Source organism: Marmota monax, unplaced genomic scaffold (assembly GCF_021218885.2).
Source record: "Marmota monax isolate L192 unplaced genomic scaffold, Marmota_monax_Labrador192_F-V1.1 WCK01_AAM20220418_F8-fsc00160, whole genome shotgun sequence".
Lineage (NCBI taxonomy): Eukaryota > Metazoa > Chordata > Mammalia > Rodentia > Sciuridae > Marmota > Marmota monax.
The window spans coordinates 3034148-3057022 of NW_026694183.1; the positions used below are offsets into that span (position 1 = coordinate 3034148).

At 49.8% G+C, this 22875-nt stretch overlaps 2 protein-coding genes across 8 annotated transcripts in view; both read left to right on the top strand.

Annotated features, from left to right (window-relative positions):
• On the top strand, positions 1–18269 carry Plekha4 (pleckstrin homology domain containing A4). 4 transcript variants are annotated; one of them, XM_046466278.2, is made up of 20 exons: positions 2–511; positions 945–1034; positions 2062–2169; positions 2948–3020; positions 3122–3222; positions 3391–3500; positions 4079–4294; positions 4603–4891; positions 5710–5784; positions 10053–10100; positions 10222–10302; positions 10465–10614; positions 11701–11799; positions 13817–13957; positions 15305–15404; positions 15471–15547; positions 16399–16560; positions 16924–16973; positions 17330–17442; positions 17814–18269. In XM_046466278.2, the coding sequence occupies exons 2-20, from the start codon at positions 951–953 to the stop codon at positions 18083–18085; spliced, it is 2349 nt and encodes a 782-aa protein (XP_046322234.1). In that variant the 5' UTR covers positions 2–511; positions 945–950; the 3' UTR covers positions 18086–18269. The 4 variants fall into 4 exon arrangements, with proteins under 4 accessions (XP_058442053.1, XP_046322234.1, XP_046322235.1 ...); XM_046466279.2 differs by having other exon boundaries at positions 2–423; XM_058586070.1 differs by lacking the exon at positions 5710–5784 and having other exon boundaries at positions 1–423.
• Positions 18264–22875, top strand: part of Hsd17b14 (hydroxysteroid 17-beta dehydrogenase 14) — a 12251-nt gene continuing 7639 nt past the window's right edge. The window contains exons 1-6 of one of the 4 annotated variants that reach the window (XM_046466285.1): positions 18264–18361; positions 18561–18689; positions 19174–19212; positions 19329–19411; positions 19976–20042; positions 22402–22493. In XM_046466285.1, the coding sequence (XP_046322241.1) occupies positions 18337–18361; positions 18561–18689; positions 19174–19212; positions 19329–19411; positions 19976–20042; positions 22402–22493 (435 nt within the window). In that variant the 5' untranslated portion in view covers positions 18264–18336. The other 3 variants (XM_046466286.1, XM_046466287.2, XM_058586071.1) reach the window with 3 other exon arrangements.

Genomic DNA, 22875 nt, shown 5'->3' on the forward strand with positions numbered 1-22875 from the left:
GCGTGGGCGGCTGACAGAGGAAGGGAAAGACCAGCAGAGAGGAAAGAGAAACTGGGAGAGGGAGGAAGAGAGAAAGGAAGGAGGAGAACCCGATAGGGACAAGGAGGAAACAGCAGACGTGGAGGGCGAGAGAGAGAGAGAGGAAGAAAGGAAGAGACTGAGTGAGAGGAAGACAGAGAAAGAGCGAGAAAGGGAAAGAGAGAAAAAAAAATTTAGGAGGAAACAGAAAGAGATTTGGACAGAAACAGAAGGATTGTGGGGGAAACTGAAAGAGTCAGAGACTGGAGAGACAGACAGACGGTAAGACTGTGGGGAGGGTCTAAAAGACGTAGAGGTGTGAGAAGGAGAGAGGAAAAAGAGGGGTATTGATTGAGAGAGAACAAGACAGAAGACAAAGAGACAAAAAAGATTGGCAGCGACCAGGTAAGGAGAGAGAGGAGGTGGGAGACAGTGACTGGGTGCCCCTCGCCTGCACTGTCCTCTCCCCCTGTCACCCGGACCCCAAAGCTGGGTAAGTTTCCTGCCTGGGCTGGGAGGGGCTGCCGGTGTACATTCCTAGTACTGTGCGGCTGGGCTTGGGGAGCTGGTCCGGATGGTTTGGACTGGTGTAGGAGACAGGTAGCGGGAAGGAGGCAGGGAATGGGGTCCCTCAGCACAGAGAGGGTCACATTCCTGGCCAGAGCTCAGTGGGCAGGAATAAAGGAACCCCTATTCTCTGACTGGGCTGCAGACAGCTGCCCCCTCCTCGCAGCTGCCAGTGCCGCCCACCTCTCTTGGCATTGCTCTTGGTATGCAATCCCGGGCCATGGCCTCCCCCAGCCCCCCAATCTCAAAACAACAGGCTCTTTCTCCTCAGCCTCCTCCGACCTCCAAGCCCCTGACCCTGTCTCTGTCCCTAGCTGGGTCAGCTGCCAAGACACAGCCCCTTTCTCTCTCTCCCCAAGTCCTTGATGGAGGAGGGGCGACCTCGGAGCAGCCTCAGCCTGGCCAGCAGCGCCTCTACCATCTCTTCCCGCAGCAGCTTGAGCACCCAGGTCTGAGCTTCCCAGTGGGGATGGGGAAGAAGGTGGGGATCTGGGCTACCTGTCCCCTTTCCTAGCCCTGGGTTCTGTACCACCTTAGGGATTCCAGTGGTTAAGGACAAGGATCCTTAGCCTTGGGGATGCGAGACCTGGAAAGGTCCTACATTGCCCACCAGCTGCAGCTGAGAATGTGAAGATACTTCCAACTCTTGTCCCCACTCCTTCTATTTTTCCTAATTCTAAGCCAGAGAGCAATTTCACTGTTCAGCCCAGGCCCCACTAAGAACTGAGGTATAATAGCTACTCTTGATGAGGACTGGGGATTTCTACCCAATTTACCCATGAAACCCAGTAAGGAAAGACCCTTCTCTGACAATAAGATCCCCTGGGGACACCCAAGATGCTCTCACTCCAAATAATGCCAGCCAGTGAGGACCCCATTTCCTTTTCCTTCTGCCATATCCAGTTTCCCATATTCAGAGCCCAGAGATTTGATCCTAGCCTTGGTCAGCACCACTTCCAGGGAGGGGTGCCCTGCAACAATCTGGCTATAAATGCTTGTGTATCAGGAGAGGTGACCCTCAACTGAGCACACTGGAAGGATTTGGAGCCTCCTCTTTACCTTGGACTTCATTGCTGAGGGATGTCATTCTTTGACATCACAGCATTCTTCCACCTTTAATTCACCAGGGACTCAGCATGGAAATTCCTCCTGCTTATGAGGACCTCATAGTTAATAGTCCCAGTTCAGATCCCAAAGGTTCACATCCCTGACTCTGGTGGCCAAGGGCATGCTCTTTTTGACAGTGGGCCCTTGGTTCCCAAATTCCTGTGCCACAGCCTCTTCCCTCTTCCTTGCCTCTGAACACCTCCCTCCCATCAAGATTGTCTCAACTCTGCACTATGAACACCCGCCAATTCTGACCTCCCAGCTCACCCCTCCTTGAGCTGATTTCTAAGGGCAGTGGAGTGAGGCCCTAGGGTTGCCCATTTCATACCATCCTGAGGCCTATTCATTCTGTCCCTCTTCTCTCCTTAGAAGCCCACTCGGGCAGTAAACAAGGTCCATGCCTTTGGGAAGAGGAACAATGCACTCCGAAGGGATCCCAACCTGCCTGTGCACATCCGGGGCTGGCTTCATAAACAGGTAGCATCAGTGTGTGAAGAAAAAGGATACTGGGGGCTGCGTACCTGGCTACAAATGCAAATGATCAGGTTTCACCCCAGCTCTGCTGAATCAGGATCTGGGGCTGGGACCCAGGAATCTGTGTTTGAACATTCTTTTCTGGTGCTCAGGTTTGAAACTCCCTGAAAACTAGTAAAGTAGGGTAAGGAAAATGAGCTTTATGCTAAGTGGGATGGTAAGTTGATTTTGAAAAGGGAACTCACATGATCTGGTTCAGAATTTTACAAGATCATACTGGAGTCTGTGGAACAGGTTGATGGGGAGAAGGGCCTGAGGTTGGAGCCCGTGGAGTGGTTCAGGGAGAGGCGATGAGAAGACACAGTGCCACCTTCCTAGCCTCTCTGTGTCTTAGGCTTCAAAATAATTGGACCAAGTCTCTAAATATAAAGCCCCTGCCCCCATGAGATGGGGTATACCGTCTCATCCAAACCTCCCTAAAACTTCTCAATCCCCAACTGACAGATGAAAAAACGTGAAGGTCCTGGGGGAAAAGACTAGTGTAAAGGCATAACGTGAAACTGGGGGAGCTTAGAGTCCAACACGGATCCAGCTGTGTGAACACGGTGGCCTCCAGCTCTCCATCTAAATCTATTACATTAAACTTGCATCTCTGTCCCTCCCCTCTCTTTGTGTCTCTGTCCCCTTCTCAGTTCTCTCTGGGTCTCTGTCTCTGTGGTCAGTGTCCACCTACTTTCTCCTTTCTCTCTACCCACGGCCTTTCTCCCATCTCTCTCCGCAGGATAGCTCCGGACTACGGCTTTGGAAACGTCGCTGGTTCGTCCTCTCTGGCCATTGCCTCTTCTATTACAAGGGTCAGTGCGCCAGCTGGAAGGCCCTTTCCCCACCCGTGCTTCCCTCTAGCCTCTTGGCCTCCTGATCCATGTGATCCTTGACTCTGGCCCTCTCATTGCAGACAGCCGCGAGGAGAGTGTCCTGGGAAGTGTCCTGCTCCCCAGCTACAGTATTAGGCCAGATGGGCCCGGAGCACCCCGAGGGCGGCGCTTCACCTTCACGGTGAGTCCGTCCATCCTCCAAGATTACTAGTTGATAGGAACAGGAGGCATGGGGTGGGCGTACACTGGAGCATCCTTACTGGACTTGAAAGGTCCTGCACAGGATCCCTGGCATCCTCCTTTTTTTGAGAGCCCGGGGGTCTGGGTCCTAAGCTTTCTCCTCCCACAGGCAGAGCATCCGGGCATGAGGACCTATGTCCTGGCGGCTGACACATTAGAAGACCTGCGGGGCTGGCTGCGGGCCTTGGGCCGGGCCTCCCGCGCGGAGGGGGAAGATTGGTGAGTGAAGGTCCACCTGTCCCACGAATGTCTAATCACTAGCCTTCCAGCTAAGGCTCCACCTTTCAGGCCCCGCCTCCAGGGCATTTAGGGTTCTTCCAATCAGCAAACGGCTTTTCTCCTAGTCTCCGCCCACAATCTTGCCACGCCCTGCCCCTCCCAGTTGACCCTCCAATTAGGGGATCTAGTAGACATTCTCAGCTCCGCCCCACGAATTATCTGCACCTCTCTCTGAAGGACTCCTTTAGAAGTCTCGGTTCACTGAGGCTAACACCTAAACCACGTCAGCGAAAAGACAAGGCCAGATATTTTTAAAATGTCAGGTTGTCTCTTAGGCCCTGACCCAGCCTGTCCCAACGCTTAGGCCGGACACGTGATTCCCTGGACCTGTTACCTGAATGGGCTCGGCGTCCCGGTACAGGTCACTTCTACTTTAGGGACCTCAGTTTCCTCACCTGCAAAGGGGGACAATGGTTTATAGTGCACAATTCCCGTTTTGGGGTGGGTTGCTGTGAAAAGAGAATTGGGCTGTAATGAGGTTCAAAGAAGTAATGTTTCTTTCTGTGCCCATTCGCCAGTGGGCGACCCAGGACACCCGCAAGTCCCCAGCGTGGGGAGGGCCCTGGCGGTCCCGGGGGTCCCCCGGAGGTGAGCAGAGGGGAAGAGGGACGCATCTCAGAATCACCAGAGATGGCTCGGTTCTCTAGAGGTCATGGCCGACCTGGGCTGCTCACTCCCAGCCCCACAGCCGACCTCCAGTCTGGACCCCGGATTCGGCGGACTAGGAGCCCCGAGTGAGTAGAACTGAGCTACGAGGGGGCGTGGCTTAATGGAAGGGCGGGGCCGGAACAGATTAGGGGCGTGGCTTGTCACTTGGTACTGGATTGGCGGTGAGTTGCTGGGGTTCCTGTCGGGAAGAAGTTCTAAGGAGAAGTTATCAAGGAGAAATTGTTCGGGATCTGCCCAATGCAGGAGGGTTGGACTCTAGTGGGACAGTGAGACAGTGAGGGGCGATGACCTTGAGGCTGTCTTGAAGAGTGGGGCGGACAGGGGAGGGGGTGTAGGTCCAGTAGAGCGCTCCCGCTTTCTCTTCTCCCGACAGCCTGTTCACGCCCCTATCTCGCCCGCCCTCCCCTCTGAGCCTTCCGCGTCCCCGTTCTGCTCCTGCGCGGCGACCCCCTCCCTCCTCGGGAGACGCAGCGCTCCCTGCCCGACCTCACACCCCCTTGAGTCGCATCGATGTCAGGCCTCCTCTGGATTGGGGCCCCCAGCGACAGACTCTATCACGTCCCCCCACTCCTCGCCGAGGACCCTCCTCCGACGCTGGCGGAGGAAAGCCCCCCAGGAGTCCCCAGCACTGGAGTCAAGAACCTAGACCACGGAGAGGAGAGGTGAGGGGTGGGGACTATAACTCCCATCAGGCCTCACAGCCCCTCTTGGACTCCAGGCCATGTCCCTTGGGTATAATGGGAATTGTACTCCATAACAGCAGGACCAAGCTGTGAGGAGGGAGAGTGGACTCCCGTCTCCCATCACACCTCACAAGGGTCCTTCCTCCTGATCTCAGGTCTTTGCTCTTTAAGTACCAGGGAGCTTGTAGTCCAGAATACTCTGCCAGGCCTGTAATCCCAGCGATTTGGGAAGCTGAGGCAGGAGGATCTCAAGTGTGAGGCCAGCCTCAGCAACTTAGTGAGGCCCTAAACAACTTAGGGAGATGCTGTCTCAAAAATAAAAAAATAAAAAAGGCTGGGGTTATAGCTCAGTGAAAATTCTGGACATACCCTCTTGAATTTTGTTGCTAAGATATGCCACTTTTTTTTTTTCTTCCATACTAGTGTTTGAACCCAGGGATGCTCTACCACTGAGCTGCACCTCCAGCCCTTTCAGGCTCCCCCCCCCCCGCTTTTTTAGTTGTAGTTGGGCACAATGCCTTTATTTTATTTATTTATTTTTATGTGGTGCCGAGGATCAAACCCAGGACCTTGCACATGCTAGGTGAGCGCCCTACTGCTCAGCCACAACCCCAGCCCAACCTTCCAGCCCCTTTTATTTTTATTTTAAAATAGGATCTTGATAAATTGCCCAGGCTGACCTGGGATTTTCAGTTCTTATGCCCCAGCCTGTGGAATCACTGGACTGACAAGGAGGTGCCACCAAGCCTGACAGATATGCCAATTTCTAAACATCTCTATTTCAATATTCTTCCCAGGCCCCATCTGGCTCCTCCACCTATCTCCAGCTCCCCCCAAGACCCCCTGGAACCCGGGCCTCTATGGTTTTACTGGTAGGTATCCTGGGGCTCCTGAATCTACCAGAGCCCTGTCCCTTGCCTTCTTTGCCATGAGGAATGTCACCTCCTGAAGCTGTAGCAAGCTGTATGGGAAAACAACTGAATTTGTTTTCTCACTGGTCTGGAGGCAGAAGCCTGAGAAGTCAAGGTGTCCAGCACATTCAGGGCCCTGCTTCCTCTTGCCTCTGTCCTGGCATCTCATGCTGCCCCAAACCCCTTCTGTTCTTGGACTACATCTCCCCAGTGTCTGCCTCCGTCATCACGTGGCTATCTTCCTGTGTGGTAGTCTGCGTTTCTTTTTGAAGTTCTGGGGGTTGAACCCAGGGCCTCCCAGGCAAGGCAAGTGCTTTATCCCCAAGCTACATCTCTAGCCCCTGTCTGTGTCTATCTCCTTGTGTGAGGATACCAGACATCATTGGAACTTACATCAAAGAACAAAATTACAACAGTTTAGCGACCTTAGTGGCTTTATTTGTTTATTTATCATTGGTACCAGGGATTGAACCTATGGGTACTTAACCACTGGGCCACATCCCCAGTCCTTTAAATTTTCTTTTTTGAGACAAGGTCTTATAAGTTGCTGAGGCCAGGCTTTAATTTGTGATTCTCCTGCGTAAGCCTCCAGAGTTGCTGGGATTACTGGCATGTGTCATTTCCCCAAGCCCATGACTTGGAATTTTAATGTGAGAGACTCCATTTTGGTTTCAGCCTCATCTCTTAAGGCTCAGTGGAGGAGCCTTGTGCAAAACAAAGGCCTCCTATAATTTTTATTCAACACTTACATCTGGAAACACCCTATTCACAAATAAGGTCACATTCTCAGGTACCCAGGGTTAGGACTTGTACATATCTTTGGGTCCCCCACACCCTCTGTCCCTGGTACTGCAGATTGAACCCAGAGGTGCTCTACCACTGAGCTACATCCCCAGTCTTTTGGTGTTTTATTTATTTTTTTATTTTGAGACAGAGTCTCCCTGAGTTGTTAGAGCCTCACTAAGTTGCTGAGGCTGGCTTTGAATTCATGATCCTCCTGTCTCAGCCTCCTCAGCCCCTGGGATTCTTAGTCTTTTTTTTTTAACCTTTATTTTATTTACTTATTTTTATGTGGTGCTGAGGATCGAACTTAGTTTCTCACACGTGCTAGGCAAGCACATTACCACTGAGCCACAACTGCAGCCCCTCCCAGTCTTTTTTATTTTATATACATATATATTTTTTAATTTTTTTTGTACCAGTTATTGAACTCAGAGGCATTAAACTACTGAGCCACATCCCCAGCCCTATTTTGTATTTTATTTAGAGACAGGGTCTCACTGAGTTGCTTAGCGCTTTGCTTTTCCTGAGGCTGGTTTTAAACTCTGCCTCAGCCTCCTGATCCTCTAGGATTACAGGCATGTACCACCCCATTAAGAATTTCTTAAGTAACAGGTCCAGACAGAGCAGCGCAGATTTGAGGCACTGCTGTCCCCTTCTTTGCCCCAGTAGCATAGATGACATCTTTTCTGCCAGCAAGACTGAGGTATTGGTGTGGGCATCGTGTCCAGTGGGGAGGACATTTAGCAGTCAAGCTGTAGTTGAGGCCAGCTCTCGTCTGGGTCTGGGTACAGCGGAATCCCTAGCTCTGGGACCTTTGCAAAGCTTCTTGCAGACCATGAGCAGCCCTGCTCCTCGGCCAGGAATGAAGCCTGATGTCTGGTCTTCTGCTCTTCTGTGGCACTTGGGGGCGGGGTTTGGGGATGATTGAGGGCAGTAGCACAGCTCAGGGCCCAAGCCTGTGCCTTATTGTGGCTTTGGGGGACAAACCCTAAAGTGAAATTTAGCAAAGTCAGGGTTCTGGGTTTTTGGGGTCTAGGAGTCACTCCCCAGCAATGAGGCATGTTATGCAGTTGCTCAGGAAGAGCATTCTGGAGTAACAGGCCCTGTTGAGATAGGAGTCCAAGTGCATTCCTGGCCACCAGGAAGCCAGCTTTTGTGGAACCTTGGATCTAAGGATCCATTTTTTTTGTCATTGACTCATGAAGCCACCTTTGTCATGTGTACATGGATTGTCGTCTGTTAATTCTGCCCCATTGGTCCATTTATTTGCTTTTGTGACAACCCCAAATCTCCATCTTCCTCATTAAAAAATACCTTTAGAGCCTTATCATATAGATCACAACCCCAGGAAAGCCCATGTTCATTACTGGGTTTCTCAAAACTCCCAACTGGTATTTTTTTGGGGTTATGCTGAATTTATAAATCGATTAGGGAGGACCCATCTTCTTCATAATAGTGAAGGTCACAGATAAGGGAGTGTTCATTCAGATAATCTGTTCATTCAGATAATCATCAGGATCTTTTATTCAAGTTTTAAAGTGTCCAGCAGAGAGATCCTGTGTCATCTCACTTAGGGTAACTTCTCAATTCTTGGTAATTGTTTTTAAAAAGTCATTTTATTTATATCATTTTTTTATTGTGAGAAAAAAACATGCAAATAAAATTGACCAATTCACTACTTTTGTTTATTTTGAATTTTAATTTTTTTTCAAAGTGCTGGAATTGAACCCAGGGGCAACTAATCACTAAGCCATATCCCCAGTCCTTTTTTTATATTATATTTAGATGCTTAGGGCCTCACTAAGTTGGTGAGGCTGGCTTTGAACTCACAATCTTCCTGCCTCAGCCCCCTGAGCTGCTGGGATTGCTGGCATGCCCCACTGTGCCCAGCCATTCCTTCTTTTTTAAAGTTGAACAATAGTCGATTGCATGTGTATATACACCACATTGTGTCTTTCATCCATCCACTGATGGACACTTGGTTTGCTTCTATCTTTTAGCTGTTATGAGTCATGCTGAAATGAACCTAAGTGTGCAAATATCTCTTCAAGGCCCTGCTTTGAATTCTTCTGGTTATTTTTATACCTATTAAATGATCCCTTATTTTGCTAGACACTTTGTACTTGTTGAGTTACAGCAAATGTTATGTTTTTTTTCAGCTTCGACTCACATCTAGCAGCATTGCTGAGTTCTCTTTCTTTCCCAGTCACGTCTCAATTCTCTTGGTTCCTTTGGGTAAATGAGCATTTCATATGGAGATGATGAAGATTCTTTCTCCTTCCTCTCTTCCTGTCCTCACTTCTCCTTTTATTTCCCTTTCCTTTTCTGATAGCATTAGCCAGGATCTTTGATACTATGTTAAACTGTAGCACTACTAATGAGACCTTTGTTTTATTCTCAGTCATATTGAAAACATCTAAAATTTCTCTATTAAAAGACAAAAAATAGGGCTGGGGTTGTGGCTCAGTGGTAGAGCGCTTGCCTAGCATGCATGAGGCCCTGGGTTCAATCCTCAACATCACATAAAAATGAAAGTATTGTGTCCATCTACAACTTAAAAAGAAATAGCGCCTGTCTTCAAGGTGTCACTTGTAGTCTTGGGGTTGCATAGGAAAAGAACAAGGCAAGGTTGGGACAGTCTCTGTGAGCCAGTGGCCAGTGGTCTGCTTGAAAATGATCTCAGCATCAGCATAGCTCATAGGGAGCTTTGTCAGAGATAAGAAAGTTTAGGGGGGTTAGTTTTGACTCTTATCACAAGATCTTGATCTACTAGACCTGGATTTGGTGGTGACTCAGAGAAAGAAAAAAATCAGAAAGACAAGTTGGAGTTAGTTAGGTTGATAATGGGCCCTCCTTCAGGTTTGGGGCAATGATTGAAGACTCTGAGGTGCCATTTTGGCAGTCTGGAATAGGTAGTTGACAGCCTGTTGATTATGATGTCTCTGTAAATCTTGGAAATATCCAAATTACTCTTACCTTGGTTATGTACAGAGTTCACATTGAAGGTAGTGAAAGGAGGCAGATGCAACATGGAGGCACAGATGCTAAGCTTTTATCCTGTTTTTGGTTACTTCTTGGTCTTTAGGCCCAAGTGAAGAATCAGTGCTTTTAGGAAAAACAGGCTTTAAGCTCCTGTTAAAAGATTTGCTACAGCTTAGCAGCAAGCTAACAGAAGAGGGGTGTCTGTTGGTGGAGACACGTCTCGGCATAGGGTTGAGTTACATTAAGGACTTGCCTTTTCTTTTTTTTTTAAAGAGAGAGAGAGAGAGAGAATTTTTTTTTAATATTTATTTTTTAGTTCTCGGCAGACACAACATCTCTTGTTTGTATGTGGTGCTGAGGATCGAACCCGGGGCCGCATACATGCCAGGCGAGCGCGCCACTGCTTGAGCCACATCCCCAGCCCCAAGGACTTGCCTTTGACCCTTGACTTTTCTTCTTCTTAGCCAGGTCCCCCCCTGGACTCAAACTTCCACCAAAGCCTGGAGACAGACGTAAGTTCTCCTGATCCAACCCCTGCTGAGTTCCTTGAGTTATAAAGAGAATGTTCTAGAAAGTTTGTGGAGCAGGAGAGGCAGACAGGACACATAAAGAGTCTCTTTTCTCTTTTTCCAGACTCTTTTGACCAAGTTGTGTGGGCAGGACCGGCTCCTGAGGAGGCTGCAGGAGGACATAGACCAGAGGCAGGAGGAGAAGGTGCCAGGCGGGGCAGGGGCCTCTGACTGGCCTCTTCAACTGCCCCTACCACTTTCTGACTGGAAGCCAGGATGCTGTTGGATGTCGAGGATTTGGGGGGATGCCTCTCACTCTGGGGCCAGGTGTGGCTTCCCAGGTCTGACCACCTTCCCCTCTCTACAGGAGCAGCTAGAGGCCGCCCTGGAGTTGACCCGGCAGCAGTTGGGTCAGGCAGGCAGGGAGGCTGTGGGTCCTGGGAAGGCCTGGGGTCGCCAGCGCCTGCTGCAGGACCGGCTGGTCAGTGTGAGAGCTGCCCTTTGTCACCTGACCCAGGTGAGCGCGGGGAAAGGGGTACTCCTCCCTCCCAGGAGGCCCAGAACTGTGCAGGCGGTTACCAGAGAATGTGAGGGCTCACAGGCACATAATTCTTGAAAATTCCATCACCCCAACTTTAAACCAGTGATCTTCATCATTGTAAAGGGCAAAGGGCAAGCAGCCAGCAATAGAAGAACTTAATTTAGCAGCTTAAGGGGGTGACTTTTTTTTTTTTTTAAATGTTGGGGATTGAATCTGGAGTCTCAATCACAGAGGCTGATTTTGATATAGTTTCCTGGCATTAGGTGAGCTGCCTCCCACAGGGGTTTTGTGACCTTAGAAAAGCTATGAAACCCTCTGGACTTTAGTTACCTCCTATGTCAACTCTTGAATGATAAAAATATTATTTACTGGGCTGGGGACGTAGCTCAGTAGCAGACCCCTTGCCTAGCCTTGTGAGGCCCTGGGTTCCATCCTCTGTACTTACTTCATAGAGTCATTGTGAGGATTACATTAACTTATGTAAATGAATGCATATTTAACACTTAGTAAAGTACCTGGTACTTGGCAAGCAATATGTAATTGTTAGCTGTAATTATTATTAGTTGTAAACAATAGAGAAACATTTTTAAATATTTAAATATCTCTAAAGTGGAGGCAAAAACAGTACTGCCTCACAGGAATGAAAGGGGTGCATACTGAGCATGCTCAATACATGTTAGCCATTATTATTATTACTATCATTATTATTATTGGCTAGGAGTTTTCTGCTGCCCGGTGAGCATAGGTGTTGTGGTCTTGACTGTCTCAGGAATTCATTAGATCTGTAGATTCCACTATGCTAAGAGAGTGCACTAGTAACTCAGGAATCCAGAGAACACTGGTTTTTGGTCTACACTAGCAGTTCATTGAAATTGCAGGATCCATATAGACTCTGGGGTTCCCGGTAGTCCAAGAGGCAAGGCTCATGGGGATTGTGGTCCTTATGACCCCAGAGGCCCGGGGCCCAGGCCTCCGTTCCTCCTCCTCCTCAACTGGGAAAAAATGGGGAAAGATCTGGCTGATGGGGATGCTAACCTTGTCTCTCCCTTTCTGGAACCTGAGGAGCGAGAGCGGGTTTGGGACACATACAGTGGCCTGGAGCAGGAACTGGGCACCTTAAGAGAGACCCTCGAATACCTGCTGCACCTCGGTTCCCCCCAGGTACCTCCCCTCCTACCCCCTAAACACCACTCTCCCCTCCAAGATTTGCCGGAAACCCTTTCATCATTTAAGTACGCCCCCCAACTCCATCCAGAGTCCAAGCCCCGCCCACTCACCAAGCCCCGCCCCAACCCTCCAGTCTAAGCCCCTTATTGTAGTTAAGACCGGTTTTCAGATTCATATCCAGTCCCCTCTCTGGTTCTAAATCTCTCCTCTCCTGTGGAAGCCCCGCCCCTCTGCCAAAACACCACCCTCAGCCCCGTCTCCCTCTGGCAAGTTCATGTCTGGCACCCTGCTTCTTGAATGTGGCGGTGAAATTTATCCTATGGAGTTTCCAATTCTAAACCCAACCCCTTAATTTAAGCCCTGCTTCTAAAAATATAAGCCCCAGTGCTTCGCCTCAGACTCGCTTCTTTTTTCTCTGTCTATGCACTCAGCTATAATTCATGAATTTTTAGTTAAAAACATCGACTTATTGTATTAAATGCGTTCTCATAGATTTGCTCCACCCTCTTCACGCTAAGCCCCTCCCATCTCATCCTAAAACCCGCCCCTTACCTCTTCTCCTGCCCACTGGAGTTAAATCTGGCTCAGCACCAGCAGTATATAAAAGAACAATACATGACTTCCAAGCTGGATTTATTACAGGAATAGACGGGTAGTTGAACCTTTGAAAATCACTCTGTATATTTTGCCACACTGAACAAAACAAAGGAGAAAAACCACATAATCATCTTCATAAAATCTGGAAAATATTTATCAAAGTTCCCCCCCTACTCATAACAGAAGCTCTCAGTAAAACAGGAACAGAAGTAAACTTATCTAATAAGAGAGATATATGTCGACCTGCATGGCCCACCCTGGGGAGGCAGAGGCAGGAGGATGCCAAATGCAAGGCCAGCCTTGGCAACTTAGTGAGACCCTAAGCAATTTAGCAAGTCCCCTGCCTCAAAATAAAAAAGGCCTGGGGATATGGTTCAGTGGTAAAGTGCCCCTGGGATCGATTCCCAGTATCAAAAAATAAACAGCAGGTGGCTGCTCCAGAGGCTGAGGCAGGAGGATCATAGTTCAAAGCCAGCCTCAGCAACTTAGCCAGGTGCAAAACAACTCAGTGAGACCCTGTCTCAAATAAAATACAAAAAAGGGCTGGGATGTGGCTCAGTGGTTAAGTGCCCCTGAGTTCAAACCCTGGCACCAAAAAATAAATAAATAATGAACAAGAAAAATACAGTAAAGAGTATTTTATTTTCAGATGATATGATATGTCTATAAATAGGTCACTAAAATAAAAGGTTAATGTGCAAAAGTCATTGTCTTTTTATTTACTCATGCCAAACAATTATAAAAGGAATGTTGAAAATAGGAGTTCAAAATAACATGAAAAAATTGAATACCTAAGAATAAATCTAGTGAAAAATATGCAAGGCATCTACTTTGAAAACCACAAAACATAATTAAGAAAAAGCAAAGGTCTATAGAAATAGAGAGATTTACCATGTTCATGGATAGGAAAGACACTAGTGTGAACATGTGGTGTCTCTTTCCCCAGTGGGGATCTGCAATCCTGGTACAAATTTGGAAGGTTTCTCTGTGCAGATTGATAAGCTGGTCCTAAATTGTATCTGAAAGAACAGAAGGCCAGGAATAGCCAAGACAATCTCCAAGAACAAAGCTCAAGGACCAACACAACTATTATGTCAAGTCTGAGGATAAAGCAATAGTTAATAAGATGATTCATGTTGCATCATCATGAGATTAGACAAATACACCAAAGGACTAGAATCAGGTGTTCAGAAACAGACTTCCATATATTTATGGCATCTATTCAGGATAGAAGCACTACTGCAGAGCAGTACAGAAAGACAGTCCTCTCTATTAAATTGGATTTCCATACTGGGAGGAGGGACCTGACTCCATAAACATGGCCAAGCTGCTTTCACACCCTCACATGACCCATCAGCTGTAACCCTCCTTGCATTTTCCCAACTTGGAGTAACTAATCCTTTCCTTCCCCCAGGACAGAGCATCAGCTCAGCAGCAGCTTTGGATGGTAGAAGACACGCTGGCTGGTCTGGGTGGCCCTCAGAAAGCACTCCCCCACACTGAGCCTGACTCCCCATCCCCTGCACTCCAAGGCGAGGAGTCCTCAGAGAGGGAGGTAAGACTCTGCTTCTGTCTCCTATGTCCCTGGTCCAACCTGTTCCCCCAACCACCTCTTTTCTTCTCCTTTGGTCACTTAACCAACTTCAGGCAGGTGTCTTCAACTCTGAGAGCCCTTCTTTCCTTGTTTGTTATATAGATGCCCCTGGGTATCTGCAAGGGTTAGTTCCAGGATCCCTTGTGGAGACCAAAATCTTTCAGTGCTCTAGCCCCTTACAGAAATGATGTGGTGTTTGCATATGATGTATGCACTTCCTCCTATGTAGTTAAAACCATCTCTAGGTGACTTACAATACCTAAGACAAATAAATGCTATGTGAATAGTTGCATATTGTGGCAAAGCATTGCCACTGAGCCACATCCTCAGCCTTTTTTAAAAAATACTTTTTAGTTGTCAATGGACCTTTATTTTATTTATTTGTACATGGTGCTGAGAATCAAACCCAGTGCCTCACACATGCTAGGCAAGTGCTCTACAACTGAGCCACAATACCAGCCCATCCCCAGCCCTTTTATTTTTTATTTTGAAAGAGGGTTCATTAAGTTGCTGAGGCTGTCCTTGGACTTGCAATCCTCCTGTCTTAGCCTCCTGAGTGCCTGGGATTACAGGCATGAGGAAAGGCATTTGTTAAAAAGGATTTACTAGGACTGAGGTTGAGGCTCAGTGGTAGAGCACTTGCCTAGCAAGTGTAAGGCGCTGTGTTGGATCCTCAGTACCACATAAAAATAAATAAATAAAGGTATTGTATTCATTTACAACTTTAAAAAGTAAAATAAAATAAAATAAAAAAGCACTTACTAGACACCACTAATCTTAATCCCCAAGGTGGAGAGACAGACTTGGCCCCCCAGAAGCCGGGACAATTATTGTCATAGCTGGGTTAGAGCTTCTGCTTGCATTGACTTTCAGACCATGAATCCAGAAGACCTGGGTTCAGAACCCAGCTCCACTCTCTTTGAGATACTGGGCATGGTGGCACATGCCTGTAATCCCAGCAGCTCGGGAGGCTGAGGCAGGAGGATTGCGAGTTCAAAGCTGGCCTCAGCAAAAACGAAGCACTAAGTGACTCAGTGAGACCCTGTCTTTTAATAAAATACAAAAAGGGGCTGGGGGTATGGCTCAGTGGTAGAGTACTTGCCTAGCATGTGTGAGGCACTGGGTTCGATTCTCAGCATCACATATAAATAAATAAAGGTCCATAGACAACTTTAAAAAAATACAAAAAAGGGCTGGGGATGTGACTCAGTGGTTGAGTGCCCCTGAATTCAATCCCAGTACCAAAAAATAATAATAATAATAATGATGATGACAATAATAATTATTCTCCTTTTCTGATCCCTCCAGAGTTTGCCTGAGTCCTTGGAACTGAGCTCCCCTCGGTCCCCTGAGGCTGACTGGGGGCGGCCCCCTGGAGGTGACAGAGACTTTGCCAGCCCTCGTTCAGGTGAGCATCCTGCTGGAGTGGGAGTTTCCTTGTGTTCTAACCTCACCAAGTCCCTTGTCCTGCCAGGTCTTGGATCTCCGAGGGTCTCCCGGGCTTCTAGTCCTGAGGGTCGCCGCCCCACTTCTCCGCAACTGGGAACCAAGGTAGGCCATATGTGGGCCCCCCTTAGGTCTGCCTCGTAACCCTATGATCTAACGACCACAGTCCCCCAAAACCTGGGGAAACAGCTGGGAGAGGAGAATTCCAAAGCCACACTCAAAGCAGAAAGCACATGATTTATTCAGAGCATTGGGACCAAATTTATCTCTACCACTCCTAAGCTGTGTGGCTTTAGGTCAGATTAAACTTCTCTGTGCCTCTATTTTTTCATCTGTAAAATGGAGCTAATTGCAATTCCTACCACCTAGAGGATTAAAAGAGATTAATGTCTCTAAAGGGCTGAAAATAGCAAGTTCTTTATTCATTCATCTGTTCGTTCCTTCACCAAATATTTTATATTTGCTGGGATGGAAACCAGGGTGTGTACATGTTTAGCAAAGGCTCTATCACTGAACACAGCCCTTCCCTCTGGTTTTGAGGACAAAAGAAACAGAGAGGTCAAGAAAGCATCATTAAATCCTGAGATTGTCCCAAAATAATCTTGACAATTCAGTTGCCAGAGTTCAGAGAAGCAACTCAAGTCCCATGGACTAGAAAGGGAAGAAGCTTGATGTGTCTGGGACACCCCCTGCTGGGGCTTTGGGCTTCCACAGGGTGAGACCAGAGAGGTAGGTGGGGGCTAGGCCACACAGGGCCTCAAAAGCCTGTGTACCACATAAAATGGGTGCCACAGGAGGCTTGAGCAAGGGAGAGAGAGTGTCATCTCTGGGTGTAGAAAGACCCCTCTAAGTGCTGTGGTGAACTTACTGGCAAAGGTCAGACCACAGGCCAGGAGGTCAGGAAGAAGAAGGAGGAGGCCCAAGGTTGGGGCATAGGGTACTTCTCCTCTCCCCAGGTCCCCACAACCCGGCCTCGGATGAGTGCTCAGGAGCAGCTGGAGCGTATTCGCAGGAACCAGGAGTGTGGACGGCCTCTCCCACGCCCCATCTCCCCCCGGCTGCTCACTCTAGGGAGGACACTGTCCCCAGCCAGACGCCAGGCAGACCTGGAGCAAAAGGTGAGTGGCCTAGGGTTAGGGGGTGAGGGGTGGGATAGTAAAAAGTCTTTTTTTTTTTTTTTTTTTTGAGTACTAGGGATTGAACCCAGGGGCAATTTACCACTGAGCAATATCCCCAGCCCTTTTTAAATATTTTACTTAGAGACACTAAGTTGCTTAGGGCCTTGATAAATTGCTGAGGCTGGCTTTGAACTTGTGATCCTCCTGCCTCAGCCTTTTGAGCTGCTGGGATTACAGGCCAGGCGTGCACCACCACATCCGGCCCATCGGATTTCATAGCCTCTTCCTGCTTCCTCTACTTCAGCCTCAAAATGAGAAGTGGGGTTTCCAGGCCAGGAATCTAATGCCACAATTCCTTTCCAGTCTGTCCTAGGAGCTGCAAAATGGCTCAGAAGCTCAGGGTCCTGGAGTAGGTAAGGAACTAGAGGGTGGATGAAGGGAATGGGGAAATCTGTTCGCAAAAGGGGAGGTGAGTAGCACTGTCATGAGAGTCTTCTGAGTACTGAATTGCAAGTGGCAAAACTTTTAAAGCCTCTTGAGTTTCTGGGGCATCTGAAACAAGACAGGAAGCCCTGGATACACAATGAGAACTGCAGTTTCAAGAAGTCTCTTGGCGGTATCAAACCCAATTCCTGTAAAATTGACTGGACTAAACATCCCATAATACACCGGGTTGTGTGGAAAGTTCTTTGGGGACATGTATTATGGACTGCAACTCCCAGAGCAGGCGCCCCCACCATACCTGCTCCCCATCTTCTCTTTCGTCTAGTCCTAGGAACACTACCCCTTACTTGCTGACTCCCGAAGGCCACCGGGAGCGGGTCCTTAGCCTCTCCCAAGCCCTGGCCACTGAGGCGTCGCAGTGGCACAGAATGATGACAGGTGAGGGATGGCGGATCTGGACTCCTGGGTTTTAGGGAAGCGTGAGCTTGAGGCGCGGACTCTTAGGCTCCGTGAGGAGAGGTGGGGCGGGAGGTCTGGGAATTCTTAGTCGTGGCAAAGAAAGAGCCGGGCAAGAATTGGAAGTTCCAAATCCCAGGCAAGAGGGACCAGGATGGGGGCATTAGGGAGAGGGGGAGAAGGAGGCTGGGGGGATGGCACCTGAAATAGACTGAGGGTCAAACTCCCTGGTCTGAGGGAGGAGGGCTGTGGTGGGGACTCTGGGTTTGAGGGAGGAAAGCTGAGTCCTTGTCTCTTGGGTCTGAGAGAGGAGGGCTGAGTCCCAAAGTTTGCCATGCTCATCCCCGACGCAGCCTCTCCAGATGGAAATGTGGACTCGCGAGGAGAGCCTCTCCCCCCGGCGCCGCCGCCTCCTTCGGACCCCACACTCCAGGTGACCTCTCACCCAAGATGCTCTCCGATGGCTAATTCCGATTCCGCGGGATTCTCGCGCGGTGGTAGTGGGCGTGGTGGAGGCCCCGCCCACTGGGAGCCCACGTGGGACTCCGGGAACGCACCTCCCGCCCAGACTCAAGAGGAGGGGGCGTGGCCACTGAGGGTCACGTTGCTCCAGTCCAGCTTCTGACCCGCTCAAATGCGACAGCCAATCGGAGAGTGGGGGCGTGGCCTTGAGGACCAGCGGGAGAGCTGGACTGTGTCGGGAACCTGGGGGCGTGATCTGGTCCCCACCTGGGAGGGGCGTGGCTTTACGGCCAACCTTTGATTTTCCCCAACAATGTCCAAATTTGCATTAAAACTTTGAACTTTTAGTCAATAGTTTCTGTCTGTCTGTCTGGGGTTGCGACACTGGGCCGTCTGAGGAGCAGGGAGCAGGGAATGAATACATTGCGTCCTGGCTTAGGTGTGCAGCGGCTGAACCTCAGGAATACTGAATTTGGGGCTGGAGGGGCTTGGACCCTGATTCCCGGGTCTGAGGGAGGAGAGTTGGGCTGGGACCAAATTCCTAGGTCTCTGGATTCCCTGGCAACGCCCCCCAGGGTCGGGCTTTAAAGATCTAGCCCCTATTTATGGTTCGATCCCTCGGCCTCCCTGGACTTCAGAGGTGGAAAGTCACTCATTGAGTGACAGAGACTGGCCGGGAATGGCTGCGGGAACGCGCTATGCGGGGAAGGTGGTGATTGTGACCGGGGGCGGGCGCGGCATCGGAGCTGGGATCGCAAGAGCCTTCGGTGAGTGAGGGTCTGGCTGTTCCGCACTTTGGGGTCTAAGAGAGTAGGCATGGAAGGAAAGAGGAAGATAACTGGGGGGTGAGGGAGCAGTGGGAAGAAAAAACTCCGGTTTCTTATAAAAGTCAATTTGTAATTGGTAACGAAGGGTGCCCAGGGATGGCCAAAGACACGAATTGTTGGCAGTGTCTCCAAAAGCAGTTATTTCCCTTTTTCTGGATATGTTACTGTAGCTGCAAAGTGGTGATCCGGGGATATGTCTCTTGCAGGTTTGGGGCGTACTATGGATCCCATAAATAAGGCCCTGGCAGCCCCAGCAGGCACCTAGAGGGGCAAAGGGGAATCTGTGTTAAGGCTCTGCCCTTTGTCCTCGGGCATCATCTGGAGACCGGGGTCAAGAGTGGGGGGCGGGGAGTGACCACGAGAGGGCAGCAGAGGCCCTGACCAAGGTCTATAGGGCCCCCAACCTGATCTCTTCTGTTCTCAGTGGACAGTGGGGCCCAAGTGGTTATCTGCGACAAGGATGGTGAGTGAGGGCCCCTCAGCCCTCCCCCCAGCCCTCCTCCCTCAGACCCAGGGGTCCAGGCCCCAGCCTCCTCCCTCAGACCCCCGCGTCCAGGCCCAGCTTCTCTCTCCCTGCAGTGTCAGGTGGCCAGGCCCTGGAGCAGCAGCTTCCGGGAGCCGTCTTTATCCCTTGTGATGTGACTCAGGAAGAAGACGTGAAGGTGAGAGCATCCTTCTCTCTGGCCCTGTTCTCCTCCCTGGGTTTATGCTACTGTTCCCTCCATCTCTCCTGATCTGGCTAAATCCTTCTGGTCCCAAAGGTGTCAGCCCGGTGCTCTTTCCAGTTGTGCTAGCCATGTCACGTGCTCCTGGATGCTCTTCTTTTATCTCCTGTCAAGCAGGCCTCCTGTGACATTTCCCCTCCCGTTTCTGGGTTCCGCGCCTTTCCTTTAGTCAGCATCTCCCGGTATCAGCTCTCTGAGTCTCTCTCTGCCAACCCCCCCCCCAGCTTCTCTGTCCCCCTCTCTTTCTGTCTGGGTCTCTGGCCCCCCACTGCCCCAGGTTTCTGCACTGACAGCTTCAGTGCAGCTGTGACCAGCCTTGGTTTCTGGTCCCTTGGCCTCCTGTCTCCTGTCTGTCATTCCTGGTAATCCTGGGCACCCCCTTGCTCTGGCTCCTGTCCCCTCAGAAGTGCACCTAGCTCTCTCCCCGCCTTGCTCTGGGGCCCTGGTCCCTCTGAGGTGGACACCATAGCACTCATCACAGGACTTGTCCTTCCTCCTCAGACCCTGATTTCCGAGACCATCCTGCGATTTGGCCACCTGGATTGTGTGGTCAACAATGCTGGCTACCGTGAGTTGCCAGCGTAGGGCCCCTCTGCGCTGTGCCACCCACTTCCTGGCCCTGAACTCCTCCTCCTGTCCCTTAGTTTCCCCTTTCCCCACCCCTGATGTCCCCATCCCCCTTTCTATCTTCTTGGACAGGACAGTTCAGCTATGGTACCCGCAGGCCTTGGCTTAAATCCTAGTCTCTACTGTGTCCCCAGTCCCTAGCCTCCCCCGCCTCAGTTTCCATATGTCTAGAATGGGAGTCATCACCGTTGTCCCACAGAGTGTTGGGATCACTGGTGGAGGGAAACTGCTCAGCCCCATAATCACTGTGACCACCTCAGGCATACAACTGGGACCTGGTAGCCTCACTTTGCTCGTGTCCACTGACCATCTGGCTGATGGTCCTGAGCTCTGCCAGTGACACTGGAGATGTCTTCCTGGTGTACAGTTCCTGGACTCCCTGCGGTGGCTTCCAAGGGAAATATCCATCAGTTTAAGGACCATCCTTCCTGAGAATGCCCCTGGGTGGTAAACCAAGGCTCAGAGACTGCATCCTTTCTCCTGGGGTTGCCCATCGAGGCAATAGCAGAGGAGTTGCCCTTGCCAGGTGGATTCACCCTCTCTTGACTGTTTGTTCCTTCTAGATTATTGTCAGGATTTGAAAAAAAAAATATCAGGTATTAGTTCCTCTATGTCCTTTGTCTGTTCAACAGATGTGTGTTGAGCATCTATGATCAGGCGCCACATCCCATCCTAGGGATTAGGGATTTAGTAGAGAACAAAGCAGAAAATGTCCCTGTGCTCACAGAACTCACATCAGGAAGTAGGAAAAAAAAAAGACACGGGCAGCTCACTCTTTGTGGAATCTCAATTGTGAATTTGCCTACTTGCTAAAATTTATTTGGAACCCAAAATTGGTACTCACAGAACTCTCCTATTAGGTGTGGACAGGCACAGTGTTGTTTGAATCTCTGTGGCTCACATTTCCCACAGAGATCAGACAGGCTGACTCTGCCGACTGTCAATCAGCTGTCAACCGAGAATCCCCTAGATGGAGGCAGGGCTTGGCTGGGCAGGTGGCTCCTGTTCAGGGGCTGGTTGGGCTGGTTTTGATCTTAACTCTGTCACCTTATTATGGAACACCTTCAGGAAAGTCCCCTAACACTTTGGACTCTTTGTTCTGGTTGATAAAATAGAGTCTACCAGCACAGGTGGTTCTCGAGATTTAAGATTATCGTCTGTGCTAGTTAATATCAGTGTACAGATCTGTAGGCTTGCACACATGGATATGTATGCAAATGTTCTGTTATTCTCTCTGTTAGCTCTTCAGGCTTCCTCCAGGAGCCGTGGGTGAATGTTCTCAAACCTAGGGTTTGTGATGATCCCTTAGAATATATCTGTCAAGAATAATGAGAATCTATTATATGATAGTGTGGTCAGGAATTAAAATAAAGCTGGCCAGGTGTGGTGGTGCACACCTGTAATCCCAGTGACTCTGGAGGCTGAGGAAGGAAGATTGCAAATTTGAGACGGGCCACAGGTGCAGTGGCGACTTGGGAGGATGAGGTAGGAGGATGACAAGGGATAACAAGTTCAAGACTAGCCTTAGCAATTTAGTGAGGCCCTAAGCAACTTAGTGAGACCCTCCCTGTCTTAAATAAAAAAATTAAAAAGGGCTGGGATGTGGCTCAGTTTTAAAGCACCTCTGGGTTCAACCCCCACTAACAAAGTGAATAAATAAACAACATTTAAAAATTAAAAGAGAAAGTCCACTGACCACGTGGCAGGCTAGGGGACAGGCTGTTGGGGAGGCTTCTCACAAGATGTTTGTCCAGGTCCCTGGGAGAAGTGAGGCGATCATGTGGCATCTGGGGAGTAAGAGTCAATATTGCCCTCTCTGGTCTGGTTTCCATCTCTGTCCCTTGGTCCATGTGTCTCCCGGAGCCTTGGAGCGTCCAGGGTCCCCTCTTTCCATTCTTATGGGTTCCCGTGGTTCTCACTTGGTGTCTTACCAGCTCCTGACTCTGAAGGTGGATTTTTCTTCCCTCTGCTACTGTCGCCGCTTCCTTCTGTTTGTATAGCCAAAACACTTATGGTGCCACTTGTCAGGGACAAACACTGACTCATGAAATCTGTAGGCCCAAGAACGAGACATCGTCCTTGTTCAGCAGATGAGGAAACTGAGGCACAGAGGGACCAGGGCTTGCCCACGGTCACCCAGCCAGGAAGTGGCAGGACTGAGTTTCAAGGCCAGCCTTCTGCCGCCACAAGCTGCCTTCTCACAAACCCACAAGGCAGCCCTGTCCCTTGTCCCCTTCCCTCCCCATCCCAGGTCCCCTCCCCATCCTCCCAGGCAGGGCTCATTCCTCCTCTCCCCGCAGACCCACCCCCGCAGTGGCTGGAGGAGACCTCAGCCCAGGGATTCCGGCAGCTTTTGGAGCTGAACCTTCTGGGGACTTACACGGTGACCAAGGTGAGCACTGGCCTGGCCACAGTCTGAAGCCGCCTCCTGGCCATCAGACCCAGAGGCTCGTTTTGTCCAAAAGCAAAATCTCTGATTTTTTATTTTGCTCTTCTTATTCCAAAAGGACTCTGTTCTTTGGGGAAAATGAATGGGTGCAAATCTCCATATCTACGTAACTCAGCCTTCTTAGGAACCTTCCAGGACCTTCCAAGTAGCTGTGGTGGTGGTGGGAGGGGTGTTAAGAACACAGTGGGGAACCAGCCTAGCAGCACATGCCTGTAATCCCAGAGACTCAGGAGGCTGAAGCAGGAGGATCGCAAGTTCAAGGCCAGCCTCAGCAACTTAGTGAGACCCTGTCTCAAAATAAAAATAAAAAGGGCTGGGATGTGGC